At 48.1% G+C, this 25,262-nt stretch overlaps 1 protein-coding gene across 1 annotated transcript; it reads right to left on the reverse strand.

Moving 5' to 3' along the window:
- Positions 1–5,194: 5,194 nt before the first annotated feature.
- On the reverse strand, positions 5,195–22,697 carry vegfc (vascular endothelial growth factor c). The gene is made up of 7 exons (XM_062478643.1): positions 22,163–22,697; positions 15,141–15,354; positions 14,582–14,772; positions 12,815–12,954; positions 9,066–9,193; positions 6,963–7,284; positions 5,195–6,203 (listed from the first exon to the last, which is right to left on the reverse strand). The coding sequence occupies exons 1-7, from the start codon at positions 22,280–22,282 to the stop codon at positions 6,095–6,097; spliced, it is 1,224 nt and encodes a 407-aa protein (XP_062334627.1). The 5' UTR covers positions 22,283–22,697; the 3' UTR covers positions 5,195–6,094.
- Positions 22,698–25,262: the final 2,565 nt, after the last annotated feature.

Below are 25,262 nucleotides of genomic sequence, written 5' to 3' on the forward strand. Positions count from 1 at the left end.
CCATCTTGGTTTACAACCAGAGGGACCCCTGGCCTTACACACACACACACGCACACACACACACACTCAGAAACTCTGCCAGCTCAGACAGCAGCACGGCACTACTGAATCTGGACTCAGGGTTTGTATTTCAGTATGATCCTGCATGTCTAATTCAATATCAGTCAGTCAAATAAACTCAGATTAGAGATTATTAATAGAAATATACCAGTCGTAGGACCTTATATTATTAGATTATGTTAGGAAAATAATCAGGGCGAGAAGCAACACACACACACACACTTCTTGAACCCTCCATTGTTGTTGTAAGTACCAGACACAACTCATTTACACGCACACACACAGACACACACACACACTCCTCCAGGTCATAAGTCATGCTGCATTTGAATAGCAGGAAAGCGCTATACAGGGTGAGACTGTGAGAACACCTCTGTGCCACACTGCTTATCTACCCTGCCAATTTGATCCTACACATCCTGGAGGAGAGGAGGAGGAGAGGAGGAGGAGAGGAGGAGGAGAGGAGGAGGAGGAGAAGAGGAAGAAGACAAGAGGACAGGAAGCGGAGGAGGGTGATGGAGATTGAGGTAAAGCTAGAGTAAAAGGAACGAGAAGGATGAAGGCCGAAGAGAAAAAGAGGTTTAAAAGGGGAGAGGAAGAGGAGGATGGTGGAGAAGGGTAGGGGAAGGGGAACAGGAAAAGAAGGACGTTGGCAATCCTTAAAAAAGCTTGCGTGCGTCAAGACTTGTTTTTGATGAGGCATAACCACGGAGACAAGCTCACAACACAGTGCAATGGTAAAGGAACGTTATGGATTCGAACAACGGGCGGAGAGAGATGTCGTACCCCCTCCTCCGGCCGTCCCGGCCCCCCGCCCCTTACTAACCTGGGGGTCCTGCATATTAAATTCTACTGATTGATATTACTGCTCAAACTGGAGAAAGGGGGGGGGGTGTGTGTGACAGAAGTACAGAGAGAGGGGAAAGGAGAGCGAAAGGGGGATGAATAGTGAAGTATGGAAGGAGAAATGGAGGGAGACGAAGGTAGAAGAGAGGGGAGTAATAGGTAGAGAAAGAGAATAGGGAGGGGGGAGTGAGGGGGAGGGAGAGGGAAGGGGAGAAGGAGAGAGTAGGGCAGACTGTAAAAGTCTTGTTTGTAGAACAAACCAGCAGAGTGGCAGAGGGTCTCCTCTCCTCCTCGACTCCGACAATTGGCAGCAGAAGTCATAAAACAACAATGCATGGAGGCTGTTTACAGGCTGTAGCCCCGCCCCCTCGTAAACACACCACACGCCTCCCTCCAAACACCAGCTGGGCTGCACAACTCTTTGTTATGTTCTGGTATTCTTCTCTGTTCTGTTCTGGAGCTCTCCTCGCTTCTGTTCTAGAACATTCCTCGCTTCTGTTCTAGAACACTCCTCTGTTCTGTTCTAGAACTCTGCTCCGTTCTGCTGTAGAACTCTCCCCGGTTTTGTTCTTGATCTCCTACGTTCTCTCATTTTGTTCTCACACTGCTCTGTTCTATTGAAGAGAAAACCATCAGACGACCAGGAATATTGCTGACAGCATGGATATGAGAAACATACACACACACACACACACACACGCACACACACACACACACACATACACACACACGCACACACACACACACGCACACACACACACACACACACACACACACACACACACACACACACACACACACACAGCTCTATTATAAGAGCAGTAAACTGTAGTGTAATGTAATATACCACTGCAGTAGTATTCTGCCCCTCTCCACAAGGCTATGTTTCTGTGTAAATGGCTGGCTGGTTTGGCTTGGCTGTACATATGTTTTTCCAGCCTTATCACTGTCTACTGCACAAATTCACAGCTTTCATGCTGAGCAATTTTAGTGTATTTGGACATTTAATCAAATGATTTTTTTACGATCCAAAAATATCATTGGTTGAAAGAGGTTCTTATCTTGGCAAGAAGATCATATCGTATTCCCCCCTCCCCCCTCATACATACACACACACACACACACTCTGGACCTGTCTTGGACTGGCCATTTGACAGTTCAGGCTAATGCCAGATAGGTCGGTTCACTTTTGGGTCAGTCTGACTGTCAGTCCAAAAACGCAACAAATAGGCTTTGGGGAAACATATCTTTGCCAGGCGGTGATTGATACATTTCTAAATGGATTAGCAGTTAGGATCCCGCATGCTAACGTTGTATGCTTGTCAATCACTGCTGTTCTCTGTATAGCCCATTTAACATACAGTGAAATGGTATCCTTTTATCAGGACAGCGGTGAAGAGTTTTTATCCAAACTGACAGGAAGTTTCAGTCTATCTTAAGTGCTGGGTCGTTTTCAGTTCATGTTCGAAGCCAGCATGACTGCAGGTCACCAACAGCCTGCGTAAAATGATGATTGCATAGAGGAAGCAACACATGGACAGGCGTGACCATCTCATCTTGGAGGACTCTCCCAGCCCGGAACTAATGGTTTTTATAACAGGTTATCAAAATTGCCACAGAAGAACACATTTTCAAAACAGGAAACAATACAAGCAGTTCAGATTTGACACAAACTCTCATGCCATTGTGGGAAGGGGAGGAGGTCGAAACTAATGATTTGTTTTCTTCACAGGTGGATGTACGCATTCAGACAAAAATGTATTTCCCTTTCTCTTTCTCTCTTTCCCTCTCTCTCTCTCCTGCCTTAGCCAAGGTCCACATCCTCTGTTTTTTACTTTGCAGATTAATTTTTCACCCCTTAATGGTTTCCCTTTCCCACAGGCAAGGATCAGACAGACTCCTGCTCTCCCTGGCACACACTCACCAACCCCACACACACGCCTGCATGCACACACACAACACCCACACAAGCGCACACACTCCCACACACACAACACACACACAACCCCGTTCTCTTCCAAGTCCCAGACATGGCTGAAGGCTCGGTGTTTAACTGTCTCACTGGAACCCAAACGTGCAGCTCACCAACTCCTTAGAGCCAGGCCAGGTCTGTAACCTAACCGTTCACAATGAGATATCATTGGGTCGTTGTCAAGGAGACTGACATGTTGTATGGATCCAGTAATTACTGTAGCAGGAAGGAGGGAGGATGTTCTGAGCTGAGATGGACCAGCAGAGGTGTCAGCACGAGGGACCAGCAAGGGTTTCACACACAGCAGATAGACTGACCACCTGGTATAATACCAGACAGACAACCTGGTACAATAAAAGAAAGACACCACATCACAGACAGACAACCTGTTTCAAAATACTGGACAGTTGAGGTTGTACAGAGCTCTCAGACCGCACACATACATACACACACACACAGACAATGTTATACCATATCACATATCTGCCTGTCTAAATGTTATGACTGTCTGACTATCTTAGCTTTGGATTCCTAATGGTAATCTAATTTGTATCATTTCATTGTACTATATACTGTATATTTATGTGATAGAATTCTTTATGTTTTTCTATGAGACATGTCTATGTCCAACTCCAGACTGCCCTGAGGCCTGTGATTCTCACCTTAAACAAGCTTTACACATAACAGGAAGGAAAGATTCAACTGCAGAAACACACACACACACACAACCAGAAATAACAAGCAGGTTTATTTAGACGTCCGTCCAGACGTGTGTTTTTGTTTCTCGCTCGGTGGAACACACAAACACCAAACGGATGCTGGGTCCCATGGTGACCATGATACGGCGGAACCTAACCGTGACCGCAAATCACGGTCAGAAAGTCAAACAGGCCAGACAGCTCAACATGGAGAGAAAGCCATGTTTGCTTTCCATCTACCCCCCCTCTCTGTTCCTCCCTCTCTCAACCCCCCCTCCCTCTCTGTTCCTCCCTCTCTCAACCCCCCCTCCCTCTCTGTTCCTCCCTCTCTGTTCCTCCCTCTCTCAACCCCCCCTCCCTCTCTGTTCCTCCCTCTCTCAACCCCCCTCCCTCTCTGTTCCTCCCTCTCTCAACCCCCCTCCCTCTCTGTTCCTCCTTCTCTCAACCCCCCCTCCCTCTCTGTTCCTCCCTCTCTCAACCCCCCCCTCTCTTTCTCCTTTCCTCCCCCTCACTTTTTCTTTATCCCTCCCTCCCTATCCTCCTCTTTCCCTCTCTCTTCCTCCTCCTCCCTTTCTTTCCCTCCATGTCCTCTGTCTGTTTCTGGTTAGCAGGTTGTGTTTTCACGGTTAACGGTCACATAGTTGTTCTCTCCTGAGTTCAGCCAGAGACACACACACACAAGAGCGCAGGAGATCCAAGATGGAGGGCAATCCACGTGAGCGAAGACATCTAGTAAACCTCAGAGCCGCACCACAACACAAACAGACACGAAATAACCCACGATTTATTATGTTTAAAGTTAGTGCTGTGAGTGACTGTCTGTGTATCAAGTATGTGTGTATGTCTGGCAGGTGTGTGTGTGTGCGTCAGGTGTGTTATAGCACCAGCTCTGTAGCTTATAAACACACATCTATTACTGTGTGTGTGATCCCTCCCAGTGGTGACAGGAGGGTAGCTAGCTGGCTAGCTGTGGCTGGCACACACACACACATACACACACAGACACTAGGCCCACAGCCAGATAAAGTCACACCAACTCTCAAGTCAAATAAACCCTGACGCTCGGGCTCTCCATCTGCCCTGCCTCCTCTCTCCTCCTCCACATTTTCCCTCCTTATTGCTCCTTCAACCCAGACATCAAACCTCACTTTTTCACAAAGTTCGTTCTGATCTCTTTACAAACCAAGGAAGCATCCATGTTGATGTCATCCCGTTCAGCATCCACTTCCAGAACACTCATCCAATACACAGTTCTTCCCGCTCACAAAGAAATGACACTTTTGAGCTTGTGTAGATAATATCAGACATCCCAACCCCCCCCCCTCCCCCCGGGACGCAATCCGCACGCATGATGTACCCTCTCAACCAGCACGTACACACCCCCCCCCCCCACCCCACACCCCCGGGACGCAATCAGGACGCGCGATATGCACCTGTTTCGACCGTAAATGACCATTGCACAGTCTCGCGCTCGCTCTAAATACAAAATCCCCAAATTCCGGGAGACTGTAGAGCATTTGCGGGCATCAGGGAGCCGCTATTGAAATGCGGGACACTCCCGGAACTTCCAGGAGACTTGGGATGTCTGTAATATAATCTGTCAACATGATGATGATATGATTGTGCACAATACGTATTTACAGCCAACCACTTTCAACCAGGAGACACACAGTCAACGTTCAAATGCTTTATTGTATAAAAATATGATATAGAAATATTTTGCATAGCTAGTCCAGATATGGGATGAAGACCCGTACCCCCCCCCCATCAGGGGTCAGGGGTCAGGGGTCTGTGGGCGGGGGGCAGTAACAGGAAACTAACACAGGTGAGCCGCCATATTAACCTGACAGGTGTTCAAGCTCATTGGTTGATGTTAATGAAGTGATTGGGTGAACGCCAAGAAGACTTCCTGGTTGGTGATCATGTGATGGTGTGTGTTCTGCTTGGTCTTCCTGGACGGTGATCATGTGATGTCTTCCTGGTTGAACTTCAGCAAAGCTTTATCACTATAATTCAACATTATATACCAGGTTAGAAATAAGTTAACATTATATAATACAAATTATGTTTCATTTCAAGGGACAGCACTAGATACAAAAATAATGATCACAGTGTATTTTCTTGGAAAAGACTGATATTGCAATGAAGAAGAATAAAGTTGAAAAAACAACATTTGGTGGCAATAAATTATATAATCAATATCTATCACAACAAATAAAAACCATAATACAAAATGACACACATATTTAAAACCACAGTCTCTAGCTTCAAAGTCTGTAGGAGGATCAGGGTGTGACAGTTGGGGTCTTAATTCTCCAAAACGTCAGAATATCGTCCCCCAAAACCCAGAGACTAAACCACTCAGTCTCTCCACACCCTTCCATTCTGCCTGTATCTGGCCATCTTCACAACTGCTTCTGGAGACACTGATCGCCCCAGCTCATCCTCCCCCCTCTCTCATCCTCCATGGTGTGTTGTGGTGGTGGCTGGAGTGGCTGGCTGGCTTGGGCTCCCAGGGCTAGTCCAGTCTTCTCCAGTATGTGGGTATACAGCGACACACCTCCTCACTGAAGTAGAAGCCCTGCTCGCACCTCCTCTTCCTCACATCACACGGAGGTCTGAAACAACTGGATGATGGAGGGATAGAGGGAGGGAGAGACAGAGAAAGAGAGAGAAAGACAGAAAGAGAGAGAGACAGAGAAAGAGAGAGAAATACAGAAAGAGAGAGAGACAGAGCGAGATGGAGAATGAGAGAAAGAGACATTCCAGGTGTTAGACCGGACCCTCCTTAGACATAGTGACCCTGTTCGTCCCAGTTCAGACACTGGATACTGACTGGTCTGTCATGGTCATCAATCATGCTCTACAAGGTCAGACAGGGTCACCTATGAAGGGGTGGGGTGTCTGTGTGTGTGGGCAGGGGTGGGGGTCAGTGCTAAAGAGGAAATGGTTAACTGGCAGCCATAAGTTTCTATTGGCTGGTCCGGTCAGTCAGAAGTCTTGTATTACAGTCATGGGTCAAAGTTTTTCAGAGCTGTAAAGTGGAAGTGTGTATATGCGTGTGTGTAAGTGTCTGTTTGCTGGAGTGTTAGTGTGTGTGTGTGCATGCAAGAGTGTGTGTGTGTGTGTGTGAGGGAGTGTGTGTGTCTACAGTACTTAAAAAATGAAACATGATGCACACGTTCACACACCTCATTCTCTACATGCCCTCCAGCCTCCCTCCCTACTCGACCCCCTCCTCCCCCAGCCCACCCTCTCCCTCCGTCCTTGCCCCCCCCCCCCTACTCCCTGTGCCCTCCACCCGCTCCATCTCTCTCTCACCTCCCCTGCTCCCCTGCACTCCCCCCTCTCCCCCCCCCCCCATGCCCTCCCTCCCCCCTTCGTACCTGCACGTAGGCTGGTGAAACCGGCGTCCCTTCAGGAAGCACCTGTTTGGTGACTCGTTGCACTCGCAGGCACAGCGGGCCCTGTCCAGGGGCTGGTGGCGGGGGCAGGAGCGTGTGCACACGCAGCCGCACGTGTCCCTGTTGAAGGTGTGGTGGGCGGGGCAGGACGAGGGCGGGGTCTTGCACACGCACTGACAGGTGTTCCTGTCCAGGTGGCGCTGCAGGCCACAGGCCACGCCCCCCGGGGGCCGGCGACAGACGCACTGACAGGTCTCCTCGTCCAGTTCTCTGTCTGGACCGCACAGGTCCTCATCGAATGAAGCTGGGGAAAGTGGAGGGACAGGATATGATGTCAGCAAGATGACTAGACAACAGGAAATGGATCAGTGCCTGAATAAGCATTGGGAGGTTGCAGCTGACCGAGTTACTAAGATGGTACTGGAGATGACTTCAACGCCACATTAAGAGGACATCCCAGTCGCGTTAAGATGACATCACTGCCATGTTTAGGCATGATGTTGTATCAGGCTGAACCTCCCATCAGGAAACTGTAGTGTTTACACATCCTCCCTCGGATATGTGCTAACTGCAGATCTGATGCTGGGGATTTCTTGGAACTCTCGGTGCAGTGTGTGTGTGCTAGCGTGTGTGTACGTGTGTATAAGTGTGTGTGTGTGCTGGTGTGTCTGTATGTGTGTGTGAGCGCGGGTCCTCCAGGGTTTATGTAAGATGGTCTATGAGTGGACAGTTGTTTCCTGACATCATAGGTAAAGTATGTAGTGAGACATTCCTGGAACAGAATCCATCTCTCCATCCAGCCCCCAGCAGCTCCACCAGATGTTACCCCTTCACTTTTGGAGAACAAGCTCCATCACAGATAGAGAGAGAGAGAAAGAAAGAAAAAGAGAAAGAGTGTGTGAGAGAAAGAGACAAGGAGGCAAGCAGGGAGATATTTACAGAGAGATCTATCTGGCGTCTGCTCTGCATTCCTGTAGTTTGTGTTGGTTTGTTTACTGATAAACAGGCCACGATAACAGAGGGAGCGAGAGGGAGAGGCAAGGCGTTCTGCTGGGTCAGTTTGTCTAAAAACACTAACACACTGTCTTGTTTATGGGAGGCTTTATGTGTTGAATCTGGAGCTTAAAACATGTTTCTCCCAGGTTATAAACAATGCCGTCACCACAGTGACTGCTTGCTTCTGCTAGTGCTGTTCCTGTTCCTATCACTAGTTCCTCTAAGGGATCTGATGCCTATTATGGGATATAGTGTTTGATCGATGATACGTGATGTGTGTGTGTGTGTCTGATTATGTATTTGTGTGATGATTTTTGTTTGTTGATGTGTGTGTGTGGGTTTGTGTGTTTGATGGTGTGTGGGTGTCTGTGATGATGAATGTGCAGGTTCAGGCGAGACCAGCACCATCCATCATCAGCAGCGACAGCTCAGAGATCAGAGACCACCCCAACCTCAAGCTTTCACACCTCAAACTCGACCACAAAATCCCTTTCTCACCTCAACCTCGAGTCATGGAGTGTGTGTGTGTGTGTGTTTGTGTGTTCTTATCAGAGAGCTTGTGTAGGGCTTATCTGATGAGGGAGGAGGGCCCTGGATTGGGGAGGGAGGGGTTAAAGTTCATCTGATTGTAGGTATGACATCAGTGTAGAGCTGGCGGCATGGTAGATGGTGAAAAACAACACTTTCACCTCCAACTATTTCACCTCCAGAGTGAAATAGTGTGTAGTACTGACTTGTGTCTGTCTGTCAGGGAGTCAGATGGCTGAGCGGTTAGGGAAGCGGGCTAGTAATCAGAAGGTTGCTGGTTCGATTCCCGGCCGTGCAAAATGACGTTGTGTCCTTGGGCAAGGCACTTCACCCTACTTGCCTCGGGGAGAATGTCCCTGTACTTATTGTAAGTCGCTCTGGATAAGAGCGTCTGCTAAATGACTAAATGTAAATGTCTGTGTCTCTGTGTCTGTGTGTCTGTGTGTGAAGTGTGAAATCTCTGGTCAGACTGCAGATAGTGATATACGTCTCTACCCGAAACACACACACACAAGCGCGCACACACACACACACTGTGAGTGTGACTACTGGAATACTCACCAGGGTGTCGTTGCGAGGATGAGGATGATGATGATGAAGGAGGATGTGTATCCAGCTGGGGTACACATCTACAGAAACGCTCGCTCCAGCTCAGACTATGAGGACACGTCCTATTGGCTGTCGGGCACCTGCAGGGGAGGGACCATGGGCGATTCAAATCAATTGAATATCATCAATAAGCCTCCCCTAATTGCCTCCATTACATTGCCTTTAGAGTCACGTAGTAGCAAGGTGTGTGTGTGTGATTAATTATAGTCTTTACCGTTAACACAAACCCACACGGACTGGACCAGACCAGGTCATTATCCTGGGCAGTTATCTACCACCAACCAGGAACACGCTTCACACACACAGTTAACACCAGGGCTGAAGATCACTTCAGGGGGTTCATCCTGAGGATGTCATCTAATAATGTCATTCATTTAGCAGACACTTTGAACCTGTGATCTCTTGACCTGCAGTCAAATGATCTTCCACCGAGCCACATTTGTCCATTATGAGGCTGCCATTCCACTGCAGGTCCAGCTACTCCCCAGTAGAAGATCAAAGCCATTCTCAGATGGCCTAATTGGATGAGTCAATCGGTAGACTTTTTATGACATAAATAGTGTTATCTAAAGATAAGAAACGGTGACTCCTCTTCATGCCCATCAAGGAGATAAACCCTCAGAGCTGATGCTGTCAGATGAGAGAAGAGGGAGAGGAGAAAAGGGAGGAGGAAGAATGAGGTGATAAGAGAGATGGAGGGATGAGAAGCTGAGGAGAGAGAGGAGGGGAAAAGGGCAAGAGAAGAAACAAAGTGACAGAGGAGAAAGAGAGAGGAGTTCTGTTCTATTTTCAGTCTAACTCTATACACATGCTGAGGCTGGCAGGGTTGACCATCTTATACAAACCACATGGCACACACACACGCACGCACACTTAAATGACTGATAGTTGTGGACAGAATGTTTCACACACTCACAGACCCGAGCCAGACCTAAATAGGGCTGCTTGTTTTGGTCTGTTGTGGATATTATCAGAGCTCAAGCTCCAGGGAAGCCCAGACTCCAGAGAGTCAAACCAAGTGCACCTTCCACAAAAAGCTTGGCAATAATGTCATAGTGAGACCTGATCTCAACGTGTTCTTCCTTTCTTTCTTTAGTTTTACATTCCTTCTTCTTTCTTTTGTTCTCTTTATTTCTGTATTTCTTTCTCTCAATTAATTTCCTTGTTTCCTATAATTTCTCTCTCTCTCTCTCTCTCTCTCTCTCTCTCTCTCTCTCTCTCTCTCTCTCTCTCTCTCTCTCTCTCTCTTTCTCTCTCATGGTTACCCTATTTCCCCTCCCCCTCCTTACCCTGTCCTGAGGAAATACCAGTCATAGGTGAGCCCTGGAAGAACAGTCTAGAAAACTTGCTACATTTTCTCTTGGAAGTCAAACAACAGTTCCCTCCCCTTCTCTCCCTCTTCCTCCCCTCCTCCACCTCCTTCTCACTTCCTCTTCTAAGTTCAGTCTTCAGAGGTAGTTATTGGTTGATGTATGACCCTGCTACAACATTCTGTCATTTGTGTGTGTGTGTTTGGGTGTGTGTGTGTGCTTGTTTGTGTGCGTGTTCAGGTGTGTGTGTGTTTGGGTGTGTGTGTGTGCTTGTTTGTGTGCATGTTCAGGTGTGTGTGTGTTTGGGTGTGTGTGTGTGCTTGTTTGTGTGCATGTTCAGGTGTGTGTGTGTTTTTTGGGGGGGGGGTGTTCAGGGGGCTTCATAGAGAAGTGGTACTACAGGGAGAGGGAAAGGAGAAGCTTGGAGGGAGGGTTAAGGGAGAGGGGGATGTGGGGATGTGGGGATGTGGGGATGAGGGGATGTGGGGATGAGGGGATGTGGGGATGAGGGGATGTGGGGATGTGGGGATGAGGGTGAGAATGAGGGTCGTGGTGAGGAGGGTGAGGAGGGGGAAGAGGGTGAGTGGGGGGGAGGGGGTAGAATAGGTCCCTCAGAGCTACATAACAACCTTAATATACATAAGACCACGGAGCTACATAAGAACTGAGGTATGAGTGAATGTTTGTCTGCTAAGCTGTAAACACAGCAGCTGCATAAGAAGCAGAACCAACCGTCTCAGTGTGTTTAGACAGCGTGGATTTCTAATGAGTGTTCGTAACTATTGAGTTGAGTGGTTGGGGATGGAGAGGGGGAGGTGTGTGTGTGTGTGGGGGGGGGGGGGGGGGACTTGTCTGACTGTCTAACTGCCGGCAAGGACTAAAACAAATTGCTAAAGTCATTCGGAGACGGCTGGGAGACAAATCTGCACGTTCCAGATCGACAATGTGTTCTCAATTACCATCCTACCTTCTATTGAGCCTGAAACTGTGTGTGTGTGTGTGTGTGTGTGTGTGTGGGGGGGGGGGGGCTATAGAGGAAGAGAGAGAGAGGGGAGAGAGGGAGAGAGAGGGAGAGAGAAAGAGAGAAGGAGGGAGAGGGTGGGGGCGGGGGTAGAAAGAGAGAGTGATGGAGGGAGGGAGGCAGGGACAGAGAGATAGTGATGACTACCATGTGCTGGTGCACCTTGTATAACTCACACCATACGTGTACGTTCTGATGCAAGTGCCGATGATCAATAGACACGATAACTCCACCAACACATGTGACTCACCCCCACGAATGACACCTAACATGTTTTCCTTTTGACTACTGCTGGGTGTGTGTGTGTGTGTGTGTGTGTGAGAGAGATTTCACCATCTCTCACTCTCAAACTTCTCTCTCCACCTCCCTCACTCTCTCTCCACCTTCCTCACTCACTCTCGACCTTTCCCACTCTCTCTCTCTCTGCCTCTCTCTACCTCTCTCACTCTCTTTCTACCTCTCACTCCCCCCCATGTCAACCGATTTACAAGGCAGATCTATGAAGTGTGCATTCCAGATAACACACGTCAGCTAGAGAAACAGAGCTCAGCTAGACAGCGCTTTGTCCTGAAACTCTATCCACTAGTCGCCATGACAATGTAGCGTATGTTTCTGGAACCCATCGGACGTTGATATAAACATCAAAATGCCTCTCCTCTCATTTCCCTCTCCTCCTCCTGTCCTCTTTCCCCCTTTTTCCCTCATCCACACCCTCCTCCTTCCCCTCCTCCTTCCCCCTCATCCTCTTCCCACTCCCCCTCTCCTCCCTCCTTCCCTCCCCCTCCCCTCTCCTTCCCCTTCTCCTCTCCTCTCTGCAGGTGAATGCTGCTCCAGCAGTAAGGTCTTAGCAGCAGAGTGTATTATATTAAGCTGCTTGAGGTCTGAACAATACCTGTTACATAAACTATAAACTTCTAACTTTCCTCACACTCTGAAGTGGTTGGGACTCACACACACACACACACACACACAGACGGAGAGGTCATTAGGACCTCCTGCAAAGTGTTTCCTTTTGGCCCCGCCCAGAGCACCACACAGACAGGAAACTGTCAACAACAGACAGGAAATATAGGTGTCCAAGCTAATTATCCATTAGGAACATGTATATCCTGTGTAGAACACTTCAGCCAAGAAACACATACCCCTACACACACACACACACTCCAAAGAGTGTCAGCATTCTAGAATCCCAGCATGCTTGTGTGTGTGTGTGTGTGTGTGAGTTCGCATGTGTGTGTGTTTGAGTGCGCGTGTGTGTGTGAGTACATGCTTGTGTGTGTGTGTGTGAGTGCGTGGGTTTGAGTGCGTGTCTGTGTGTGAGTATGTGTGTGTGTGAGTGCATGTCTGTGTGTGTGTGTGTGTGTACTTACTCTGGCAGGGCTCTTCTTATGATGGAGTGGACCTGTCTGTAAACGTCAAGCTTGGAGAGGCACCGACACTGAGTATGGTTGGCTACACTGATGGTGACAGGCTTTATGTTCTGGGTCATAGGAACTGTGATTTCAAAGAGCTGTAGGGCGGGGGGGGGGGGGGGGAGAGATAAGGATAAAATGAGAGAGGCATTCAGAGAATCATTCAAGTTTTTAGTTGAGGCTGCAGTCAAACAGTACCTAAAATACACAATACTAATCTTATCCATCCATTGCTCAATCCCTCCCTCCCTCCTTCCCTCCCTTTATCCTTCCTTGGTTGAATTAACAGCAGTAAAAGACTGCTGTTGGAGAGGAGAGACTGTGATAACCGTGAGCCCTCAGGCTCTGGAGGAGTAATGTTGTGAATAGAAAACCTCATTGACACAGTGTCATTGACCTGCATCCAGACTCAGCTGGCAGCCGGGGATTACACTGACCCAGTCTCCCCTCACCTCAACACAGACACCTCTTAATAAACCAGTGAGTCTCCATGTCTTAGACCAATCTCTCCTCTCCAGGTATTAGACCGGTCTCTCCTCTCCAGGGTGATTAAATATGAGTCTCCCTGACCCGGAACGCTGGTTGCCATGGCAGCCAGGGATCACAACCTCCCAGGATTGGGCCAGACTGAGCAGCTTTCCTTTCAGGAAACGCAGACGAAGCCTCAGACCTGCACAACCCTATGACAACCCTACAACAACCTTATCACAACCTTCCGACAACCCAACGGCAACCTTACAACTCTATATCAACTGTGTAACGACCTCATAACCCTATAACAACCTTACAACCCTTTTAAAGCTTCATAACAATCTTTCAAGCCTTTTAAAGCCTTATATCAATCTTACTACAACCCCATAACAACCTGACAACAGCTACCAGAAACTGCCAGAACTGTAACTGCATCAAGTAGAAGAACATTCCGGAAACTTACAAGCCTCCACATAACCACTGAAACCCCAGCAGATATAACTTAGGGAGGCTTTAGAGAGCAGAGTCAGAGGAAAGGAGTGAGTGAACCTTCATCCTTGGAGAGGAGAGAGAAGGGGGAGAGAGAGAAACAGAGAGAGAGAGAGGGAGCGAGGGAGAGAGCGAGGGAGAAAGAGAGACAGAGATAGAGAGAGGGAGAAAGAGAAAGAGAGAGAAAAGATGAACAGTAGGTGAAATAGATGGGTGGAATGGGTGTCACACAGTGGCCAAAGCGTGACGCACAGATGATTCTCTCTCTGATTTCTTCCATCCTCTCCCACATCAGTAGGAGTAACAGTAGGGGAGTGGTGCTTCCTTCCCTCCCTCCATCTCCCCCCGCACCTTCCTCTGCCTCCCCTTCCCCCCCCCCCCCCTCCCATCCCCGTCTTAATGTACTCTACAATAGACTTCATTTCCTCCTCCCTCCCCCCTTCCTCCTCCCTCCCTTAAGGAAACAGCCAGTAACAATGCCCTGGCAGCTAACCCCCTCCCTCCCTACTGTACAGACCAGTTCATCATCTCCAGCCTGTTTAAACGGTGCCTGACCCCCCTTGCTCTGGGAGGCAGATCCAGTCATCCACTCCCAGTGCTGGGCTATTGTTACAGCGACTCAGCGCAGATCCTATCTAGTGTGTCCTGCCGGGGGGAGCAACCTTGATTCAGGTCACCTTGGAGATCGTCCTACAGCATGTGTAACACACACACACAGACAAGCACACACACACAGACACACACAAACGCCCCCCCCCCCCTCACCGTCTTGCTGATGTAGGAGGTGGAGATGTTCATGCACTGGCGGTCTTCGCTGTTGCAGCACCCTCCACATCTGTAGACAGACACGCAGGGGGGTTTATAGAAGGTGTTTGTGGGCGCGCCAAACTCCCTGGCCACATCTAAACAAGCCTCTCTGGGCATGCACAGGATCTGTCTCCACTCAGTCTCTATACCTGTGGGACAGTGTGGCAGGAAGGACGACACGCGTTAACACAGTCGCACACAACACCCCAAAACACACACAACACCCTAAACTACACACAATACCCCAAATTCACCCCGTAAGACAATTATGATATTATTCTACCCTGCATTCCTCATGTAGGCTACAGTCTGTCGGACCACAGGGGTCCGCAAGTCTCCTGTCAACAACAGCACCAATGGGACTCTTGCTGTAATCTCATGACCAAGAAGCTAGCTAAAACCACTATTATCAGACAACTACACACATACCAGAGAGTGTAAACACTACAGGGAGGCTAAGCTAGACACTGATGCTCCCCTGGACAGTTCAATCAAGTTCCCTGTGAACGTCTCTTACTCTTTAGCACGTCCATGTTGAGGTAGGCAGCGGCGAAGGTGATTGGTTCGTCGGTGCGCGTCTCGGACGAGTGGGCGTGGCTGGGGGCGTGGAAGCGCGAGCCGCGTTTGGAGCGGCACTTGAGGGCCGTCCAGTAGCCGGGGTAGATCAGGCGCAGCAGCTCGTCCACGCTGCCTGCCGACCTCAGCTGCAGCTCCACGTCTGGCTCAGACTCCTGGAGGAGGACAGGAGAGGTTAGGGGCGGAGGAGGAGAGGAGAGGTTAGGGGCAGAGGAGGAGAGGAGAGGTTAGGGGCGGAGGAGAGGTTAGGGGCGGAGGAGAGGTTAGGGGCAGAGGAGGAGAGGTTAGGGGCGGAGGAGAGGTTAGGGGCAGAGGAGGAGAGGAGAGGTTAGGGGCAGAGGAGGAGAGGTTAGGGGCGGAGGAGAGGTTAGGGGCAGAGGAGGAGAGGAGAGGTTAGGGGCGGAGGAAAGGTTAGGGGCGGAGGAGGAGAGGAGAGGTTAGGGGCGGAGGAGAGGTTAGGGGCGGAGGAGGAAAGGAGAGGTTAGGGGCGGAGGAGAGGTTAGGGGCGGAGGAGGAGAGGAGAGGTTAGGGGTGGAGGAGGAAAGGAGAGGTTAGGGGCGGAGGAGGAAAGGAGAGGTCAGGGGCGGAGGAGGAGAGGTTAGGGGTGGAGGGCAGAGGAGAGGGATGGAGGGAGGAGAGAAATGGAGGGGGAAGAGGGGAGGAGAGAAATGGAAAGAGAGGGAGGGAGGAGAGGAGGATGGGTTAGGGATGGAATGAGGGAGAAAAGGCTGGGAATGAAAGGAGTAGAAAAGGAGAGGGTTGGGTTGGAGGGAGGGATAGGTATGGCTAGTAGAGCATTTGACCGCAGATCTATGAGTCACAGGTTCAAATCCCACTGTACATAGTTTGGAGGGAGGGAGGAGAGGAGAAACATCCGTCTTCTGTTACAATGCTGCTCGATGTCCCACACACCACACATACACACACCACACACACACGGTCGGTGTGTGTGTGTGTTTCGAAAGGGATACACCAACATGTTCGCATGTTCCCTGCTTCACCACCGTGGGAAAAAAACGAGTCTCTGACGTCATAAATCTGCTTTCGAGACAGACACAGACTATACACAAACTCAGATCCAAATAAACCTGACGTAAAGCACAATGGAACCACACGAGAACAGGAATAGAGCCCATTGTTGCTGTGTGACAGACAGGGAGAACGGGCTGTGCTGGTGCAGCCCACCAGGATGGAGGCCAGCCGTGACTCAGGACTGGGCTGTCCTCTACAAATACACTGCACAATGATTGGTCTCTAACAAAAGACAAAGAGAGAGAGAAGGGGAAAGAGAGAGATAAAAGGGGGGAGAAGAGAGACCACATATTTGACGGCGAACTGTCATGTTGCAAAATTATAATATCAGTTCAGTCTGTTTATTTTTCTTGCTCTTCTTTGTACCCCCCTCCCAACCTCCCTCCCCCCTCTCCACCCTTCACCTCTCTCTTCTTCCCTTTCTTCTTCTCTGGATAAGTTAAGATCCGGATGTTCCTCATAGGTAACAGAAGTCTGGAATACCACTCACCTGAGCGAACACACACGCACACATGCGCCGGTTCCAACTGAACCTGCTGTCTCAGACCCACTGATAATCACTGAGCAGACAGCAGCTACAGTCTGTATGTGCTGTTGAATGAATATGTCAACACACACACACTTACACACACACACTTCCAGTGTGCCTGTAATTGTTACAAATGGCAAATAAATGTAAAAGTTGAAATTGAACACACACACAGAATCAGGGGAATTCTAACAACATTAGGATATTTCTCGGTAATGTGTATGAATGTGATTCCTTCTGAAAACTTTTCCCACTGCGCCAAGTTAACTGACAGGAAGTCAAAATCAATAAGACAGAGTCAAAATAATAAAATATTATAACTCTGCAGGCATTTTGATTTGATTTGATTTTTTGCTTGAATAAATACAAATTGAGTAAAAATAAATACCAATCAGAGTCAGTGATGGTGAAGAGAAAGGTTCTAAGCCTGAGGTCACCGCGATTGTCAGTCAATTCAATAACACACTCAGGAATATTTTATGTTTTCTATTTGCGCCATGATAAATAAAACATCACTTTTTATGAGATCAACTGCAATCTAAATCTTGTCAAACACAGGATCTCCCGCAAAGACAAAGCAGGGATGAATTCTGCCTCTCTCTCTCTCTCTCTCTCTCTCTCTCTCTCTCTCTCTCTCTCTCTCTCTCTCTCTCTCTCTCTCTCTCTCTCTCACCCTCTGTCTCTCTCTCTCTCTCACACACACACACACACAGCTGGTCCATACATTTGGTTTCATCTATATTTATGGTTCCAGGAGGACCAGTTCTGAGGTTCTGAGAGAGACCGGCTATGTTCTGCTGGACCTGCAGTGCTGACCTGAACCCTAACCAGGAAAGGAAGAAGGGGTGGAAGGGAGAGATGGAGGGAGAGATGGAGAGAGAGATGGAGAGAGAAATGAAGAGAGGAAGAAAGGCATGGAGGGATGTAGAGAACAATGGAGAGATGTGGGAGAGGGAGAGATGGGAGGGAGGAATGGAAAATGCAGGTGAGAAATGGAAAGAGGGAAAGAGGCATTGAGAGATATAAAGTGACATGGAGAGATGGAGAGAGATAGAGCGACATGGAGAGATGGAGGAGAGAGAGATAGAGTGACATGGAGAGATGGAGGAGAGAGATAGAGCGAGGGAGACGCTTCTCCAGAGCTGGGTATGTTTACGGGCCCTGTCTGATGTCACAGTAGAGTGATGCTATTATGATGTGAAGCTATAGTGGTGCAACCATAGATATATATAAAGACTAGATGTCTTACGGCGGAGTCTAGAACATCATAACACCCATAACATTGTGTTGGTGCTACATGTACTTTTTAAATGACCATAACTTGCTAAATTTTCAACCGATTTTGAAATGGTTTGGTTTGTTATCAAACCAAACCATTAACGTAATGACGTTGATAACAAACCAAACCGTTTCAAAATCGGTTGAAAATTGAGCAAGTTATGGTAAGTGGTGCTTCTGTGCAGGTGTGGTGCTACAGTACTACTGTGATGCTACAGTGATGTCATGCTGCTGCGATGTCAGAATCAGTCAAAATCAGAATCAGAATACTGTTTAATCGCCAAGTAAGTGGTGTCATGCTACTGTGATGCTACAATGATGTCATGCTACTGTGATGCTACTTTGATGTCATGCTACAGTGATGCTATTGTAGGGGAAGCACCAAAATGTTAGTTTAACACACACCACAGAGTCATTACTGTACAATCAAGGCTTCCATGATTTTACACACACACACACGCACACACACACACACACACACACACACAAAGCGGCACGCGCCACACATGTATATATTTGTCAGAATCTCAGCCCATAACATTACAGTTGATGTTGGAGATTTGCGGTTAAGGCTGGCAGCCCTGGTGTAAACTGAGGAGTGTGTGTGTATGTGTGTGTGTCTGTGTGTACGTTTACACCAGATATGCAGGTCACACTCCAGAACCTGAATGAGCATACACACTCACGCGCACACACACCGCAGCCCCCTGTCCTGTCTAATCAGCCCTGGGTTTAACAGGGGAGTGATGGATACCTCCTGCTACTGAGTAGTAAAACACATGTGAGGCCTCTGCTACTTATAGAGGAGAGGAGAGACAGAGGGAGAGACAGAGAGAGAAAGGGAGAGAGAGAGAGAGACAGAGGGAGAGAAAGGGAGAGAGAGAGAGACAGAGGGAGAGAAAGGGAGAGAGACAGAGGGAGAGACAGAGAGAGAGAAAGGGAGAGAGAGAGAGACAGAGGGAGAGACAGAGAGAGAGACAGAGGGAAAGACAGAGAGAGAAAGGGAGAGAGAGAGAGACAGAGGGAATGAAAGGGAGAGAGAGAGAAGGCGAGGGGGAAAGAGAAAAAGCGAAGGGGAGAATGAAAGAGAGGTTATGAGGGTAGAATTATCTGACTTTTTCCATCCAAACTTGCCATAGTAACTATAGTAACGGGACTACGAGGTAACTAAACCTGTGGACATTAGGATGCAGTGGAGCTGGTTGTGAGCTCTGACCACTCTCTCTCGCTCTCCATTCTTGCTCTCCTTTCTCTCGTATCTCTCTTGTCTCTCTCAGTTTGTGTTTCCTCTTTTAGTCTGACTCTCTCTCATCTCTATGTCTCTCTTTCTCCTTTCTCTCTCTTTTTCTAGATGCAATCTAATAGACATAGCTGAGCTTTGAATGGGCTTGTAGTTACATCAGCCAGAGCAGAGGGTGATCAGATGAAGCTACACACACACACACACACGCACGCACGCATAAATACACACGGCCTGCAGCAGTGTTATACTGCAGTTGTCATTGACCTGCCTAAACACCTGCAGTGTTTGAACAGGAAACAGGACAAACACTATTTTCCCCCGAGACACACACAGTGTGTGTGTCCTGCATGTGTGGGGAGGCAGTTGTGTTTGCTCTACAGTGTGTGTGAGCGTAGTTGTGTGTGGGAGTCCTGTCTGGTGAGGTGCAATTGTGTGTGTTCAGTGTGTGAGTGTGTTTTCTGTGCGTGTCAGTGCGGTTGTGTGTGTGTTTTATTTGCAAGTGTGTTCTCCTAACCTCTCCACTAGTTACAATAACACCATTACAGTCTGGCCCAGGCTCAGATACTTGCCATAGTTGTTTCACAACCGTAGGGGGGAACGTTAGCCGGGCCATAAAATAACATTTTTTCTTAGACTGTAATTGCAACAGTTGCTTAACTCGGCTCAAAGGACGCCGACAAACTTTTAGCCCCTTGGTTCTCTGTCTCCTAACCTAGAAGGTTAGGTCACGGAGTCATCGCCTCTTTGTAACCAGTCTGACGCCTGTTGTTTCTGGACAGAAACTGAGGAGACGTTGAGAAACAGAGACTATTTGGCTCTGAATTGAAATGCTAAGAGGCTGACAGGATCAAGGCGAGAGAGAGAGGTAGAGAGAGAGAGGTAGAGAGAGGTAAAGAGAGAGGTAGAGAGAGAGAGGTAGAGATAGGTAGAGAAAGGTAGAGAGAGGTAGAGAGAGAGAGAGGTAGAGAGAGAGAGGTAGAGAGAGGTAGAGAGAGAGGTAGAGAGAGAGGTAGAGAGAGAGGTAGAGAGAGAGAGAGGTAGAGAGAGAGGTAGAGAGAGAGAGGTAGAGAGAGAGAGGTAGAGAGAGGTAGAGAGAGGTAGAGAGAGGGGAATAAAGGGAGAGAGATAAAGAGAGAGGGGGCAGGTGGATAGTGGTTAATAGAACAGATGTGTCTTATCTTCTCCACCTGGAGATGATCTGCAGGGTTTAGAGAGGACATGGCTGCGTGTTTTCCCCCGCGTGCTCCCGCCCCCCTCGGCAGCCCGTCATCAGTCTACTGCCCCAGCCTTCAACCCCACTCCAGTCACTTACCCACCCCCCAACACACACACACATACACACACACACACACACGCACACACACCCCCAGCCTCTTTCATCTGGCGCTCCTCTGCTGTCTGCCTGGGAGCCTCACACCTCAACACCTTATTTCACACAGCAAGAGTGTGTATGAGAGAGACAGAGAGAGACAGAGACAGAGGGAGAGAGAGAGAGAGAGAGAGAGAGAGAGAGAGAGAGAGAGAGAGGTATACTCTTTCATTGCTCTACGATTGATATCTCCCTCTTGGATTAAAGAGCAACAACATCACTAATTTACAGACTACTACACACACACACACACACACTGACACACACACACACACACACACACAGGAACGACACGTTAATTACGACTGATTTCTTGGACGCTGCGGCTAGGGGTTGGTTAGGAGACGTAGAAAAACAGTATAGCCTAATTATAGACACACACACACACACACATGCACGCACACACACACACACACACATGCACACACAACACACACAGTGCCTGACCTGTAAATACCGGAGGAGCCAGAACTCATGGAGACTGTAGACTGTGTTCTGTACATCGTGTGTGTGTGTGCCAGAGGCATAGAGAGTGTGATGTATGTTAGCCCCTTGTGCTAGTTCTTGTTAAAAATGACAGATTTACAAAGACTGAAATTCCTATGGCACACAATAAGACACACGCACACACACATAACACACCACACATTTCCAAACAATGGTAGTTCTGCTATGTGTGTGTGTGTGTGTGTGTGTGTGTGTGTGAGAGAGAGAGAGAGAGAGAGAGAGAGAGAGAGAGAGAGAGAGAGAGAGAGAGAGAGAGAGAGAGAGTGTGTGTGTGTCTGCTCCTCTATTCTAACCAACTCAGGAAGGAACTGCTGGAGAGTATAATCCCACTAATTAAGAGTATTCATGATCAAATAGCCACGTGTTTTAGCTGATCCCCTAATATCCTACTTATCTTCTGCTGCTGCAACCGGCCAACACACACACACACACACACACACACTTTGACACCTGCCAATAGACCCTTTCTCCTGCTAATTTGAGAACTAGCCTATATAATCCCCCCTTTCTTTATCTCTCTGACTCTCCTCTCTCTTCATCTCTGCCTCTCCCTTCCTCTATCTCTTCATTTATATCTGTCCCAATCGTTTCATCCCATGGGTTTTCCTTCCTATCAGTCTATCCCTCCTCTCTCTCAACTTAGTTTACCTCCTCATTCTCCCTCCCCCCTTCCCCCCCTCTCACCCTCTCTTTCGCTCTCTCTCTCTTTAAGTATTTTGCTTAGAGAGCAGATCTCAGTTTAACTCTCCACATCCCACACCATTTCAATAAGGTCCTGTCTGGGTGAACATTAAATAATAATACATATTCTCCATAATCTCGAATGCTGTGTTATTCCCGTGTAATACTTTACACATACAAGTAGCCTATATAAGAGTTAGATATATTTAATTGTCTGCTATATTCAACTCGTAAATTAATATATTATTGAAAGTGATGTACCATTGTGTTTTTCCAAAAATTTAAATTTTGTGGTGAAAGTGAAAGGTTTGAGGCCATACGTACTGTCGGAAATCCATGGTCTTGCTCATGATCGTCATAATCTTGACCGAGTTCGTGGATGAATTCACTCGCGATGAGTAAAGCAGAATAAGCAAGGACAACAGATATTCCAAAAATGTGCATGTTTGAAAAAAAAGTTTATCCCGATAAAGTGCGCTTTAGTTGGTTAATCTGTGTACAACGGCGATCCTTGTTCAATCACAGTTGTACTTGTTTTTTTTTTTTACTCCAAACTAATATGCGCATCAAGGTAGCCCGTATGAGTTCTCTACAAGGGGTTGGGGGGGGCAGCTTTCCAAAGAAAAAAAAAGAAAATAAAACTCAGAGATGCTGTTGGCGGGATCCCTTCAATCTTTTACTTTCCTTTTTCAGTTAGCAAAGTTAGTTAGTTCACGGGCATTGAACTCCTGCGGTGGAAGCATCTGAAAACATCCAGCGAGTGGCGGAGAAGAGAAGAGGAGAGAAGTCAGGGTGCGGGAAAGGGCTGCTAGCGGAGAATGGCATGTTTAATGCAATTTCACGGTGTCACTGAGTTTCCTCCTCCCCCACCGAGTTTTTTTTTCTTCCTTCGTCTTCCACTTCAAACCGCCGCTCCTCTAGCTGCTCACCCCTCCAGCTCCGCGCGCCTGGTGTACACTGTCGATTTCGAAGCCGTGTGCGTGCTGCGGATGCGTGTTTGAGTGGAATCACCTGTGTTCTGCCCTTGTGTTCAAAGTATTTTCTATTTTTCCTTGTGAGATACTTTTAGTCTTAATTAGAAAAGCGATCTGAGTCACCAGTCTTTGCAGTCCCAAGGAAAATATTAATTTCCAAATAATATTTCATACAGCTGTAGCTGGAGATATAATGCGGTGACCACAGGTGTAGTGCATCGGTTGAACATATTATGTTAGCTGTTTAACAATCCCAAGTGTGGGTTATCAAGGAAACAATCCAAGAACTTAACACAGTCATCTGGCTCTGATTGAGTTAATACAGAGTTATTATGGTAGGCTATGTACTTTAGCCCGGGGCCAGTTAAACACTGAACTGTAGATGTGTCTGATATAAAGCTCATTTGGTTTGGTTGCTTTCAATGTTTGCCTTAAACTACTGACATAGAGTGACTTACTATGGCATGTACGTGTGTCTGTGTGTATGTGTGTGTTTTGATCTGTGGTCTGAGTTGTGCAGTGACAGTAAGAGCGAAAAAGAGTGACAGAGAGGGAGAAACAGAAAGAGAGAGAGGCTGGGGACAGAAAAAGAGAGAGAGAAGCAGAGACTTGGAGAGAGTTCTACTCCACAGGGGGTCTCTCTCTTGGAACTCTCTGGAATGCCAGACACTCAAGGATTCCATACCCACTTTGAGCTCGCTAAGTGGCCCCTCACGCACGCACATGAATCCACGCACGCATACACGCATGTACACGCGCGCATTCATGCTCGCACACACGCTCCAAACACAATGGAATGGTTAAACAAATACTGTTGTCTTTGTGTACAGTTGTCAACTGTAACCAATAGCTTGTGAAGGTCGTATCCACATGAGGAGAGGGGAGGAGACTGAAAGAAAGAGATACACAGAAGGAGTTAGAGATGAAGGAATGAGAGAGAAAGCGAGAGAGCGACACTGATGGAAGGAAACGGTGTCTGGTCATATGTGAGATGAACACTGAGTCTCTCTGAAGGATCAAGGGATTGACCACTCCTGCCCTCAACTAATCACCTCCAAGCTGTGTTATGATTGGTCCAAGGTCAGAGGGCAAACTGAGGCTGCTGGGATTGACCTGGGTCACCTCTGGTCATGTCTGTGACAGCAAGGCAGAGGGAGCACAGCAGCTCGTCACAGTTATACATCCTGTTATTGATAACGGGTCAGCAACATGTGGTACTGATCACTTTTACTGGCGGAGTTTCACTCTCCAGTGAGAGTTTCTCTCTCCTCTTTATACTCATCCCAAACCCTCACAAGATAGCAGTGTGTGCCTGTGTGTGTGTGTGTGTGCAGAGGAAAGCATGTCAGCTGTGAGATGAGAAGTCTTTGTGAAAATATTGACACCCAACACTATTAATTACATTTAGTAATTTAGCAGACGCTCTTATCCAGAGCGACTTACAGTAAGTACAGGGACATTCCCCCCAAAGCAAGTAGGGTTAAGTGCCTTGCCCAAGGATACAACGTCATTTTGCATGACTGGGAATCGAACTGGCAACCTTCAGACTACTAGCCCGACTCCCTCACCGCTCAGCCATCTGACTCCCTAATTACCCACACGACAGGTGCCATTGTGCGTGTGGGTAGCAAACACTGTGGTCATTCCCGCACACACACATGCACACACACACACACCTCTGTGAATCAGTGTTCCAGGGGTTAGGATTAGACCATGTTAAAGATGTGAGGAGGATTATCTTGGCCCCTGTTCTACAAAACCCTGAACACTCTCTCTCTCTCTCTCTCTCTCTCTCTCTCTCTCTCTCTCTCTCACACACACACACACACACACACACACAATGACAGCCCTGGATGTGTGTGTGGGAGGACCTTGCATGTAAAACCATCCGCTAGAGTCTATAAACTATCAGAGTATCAGTGTATAGGACTCCCCCAAGCACCCCCAAGCACCCCCCAAAAGCTATACGTCAGGATCGTCCAGCCAGTGAGAACTTTCTCAGAAGGAATGTTATGAGACTGAATATTCCAGTCAGAACTAATGTTTTCCATATCTATCAAGAGATGTCACTATAATAGAGGAGTGGCATTCCTCAGAGGAACATACACACACACACACACACTCTTAATTAGGGACCCCCCAGGGTGGCTGGTCAAGGTCTCTAAGCCTGACAGATTCTCCAGACTGACCTAGAGGTCTGCAGGCCCCTCATTCTCCCAGGCCACAGTGTGTGTGTGTAGGTCTGTGTGTGTGTGTGTAATTGGCCAACCTTATAGAGGTCATTACCCAGTAGGACAAATGGGGGGATTTATGTTTACCTAACACAGGGGCACCCCTCACACACAGACACACACAAACACACACGCATACACAGACACATACGCACACATACATGCACACACACATACACACACACAGACTCTGACTGGAGCCAGTCAGTTAGATCCAGT

The sequence above is a fragment of the Osmerus eperlanus genome, chromosome 14 (genome assembly GCF_963692335.1).
Source record: "Osmerus eperlanus chromosome 14, fOsmEpe2.1, whole genome shotgun sequence".
Classification (NCBI taxonomy): Eukaryota; Metazoa; Chordata; class Actinopteri; order Osmeriformes; family Osmeridae; genus Osmerus; species Osmerus eperlanus.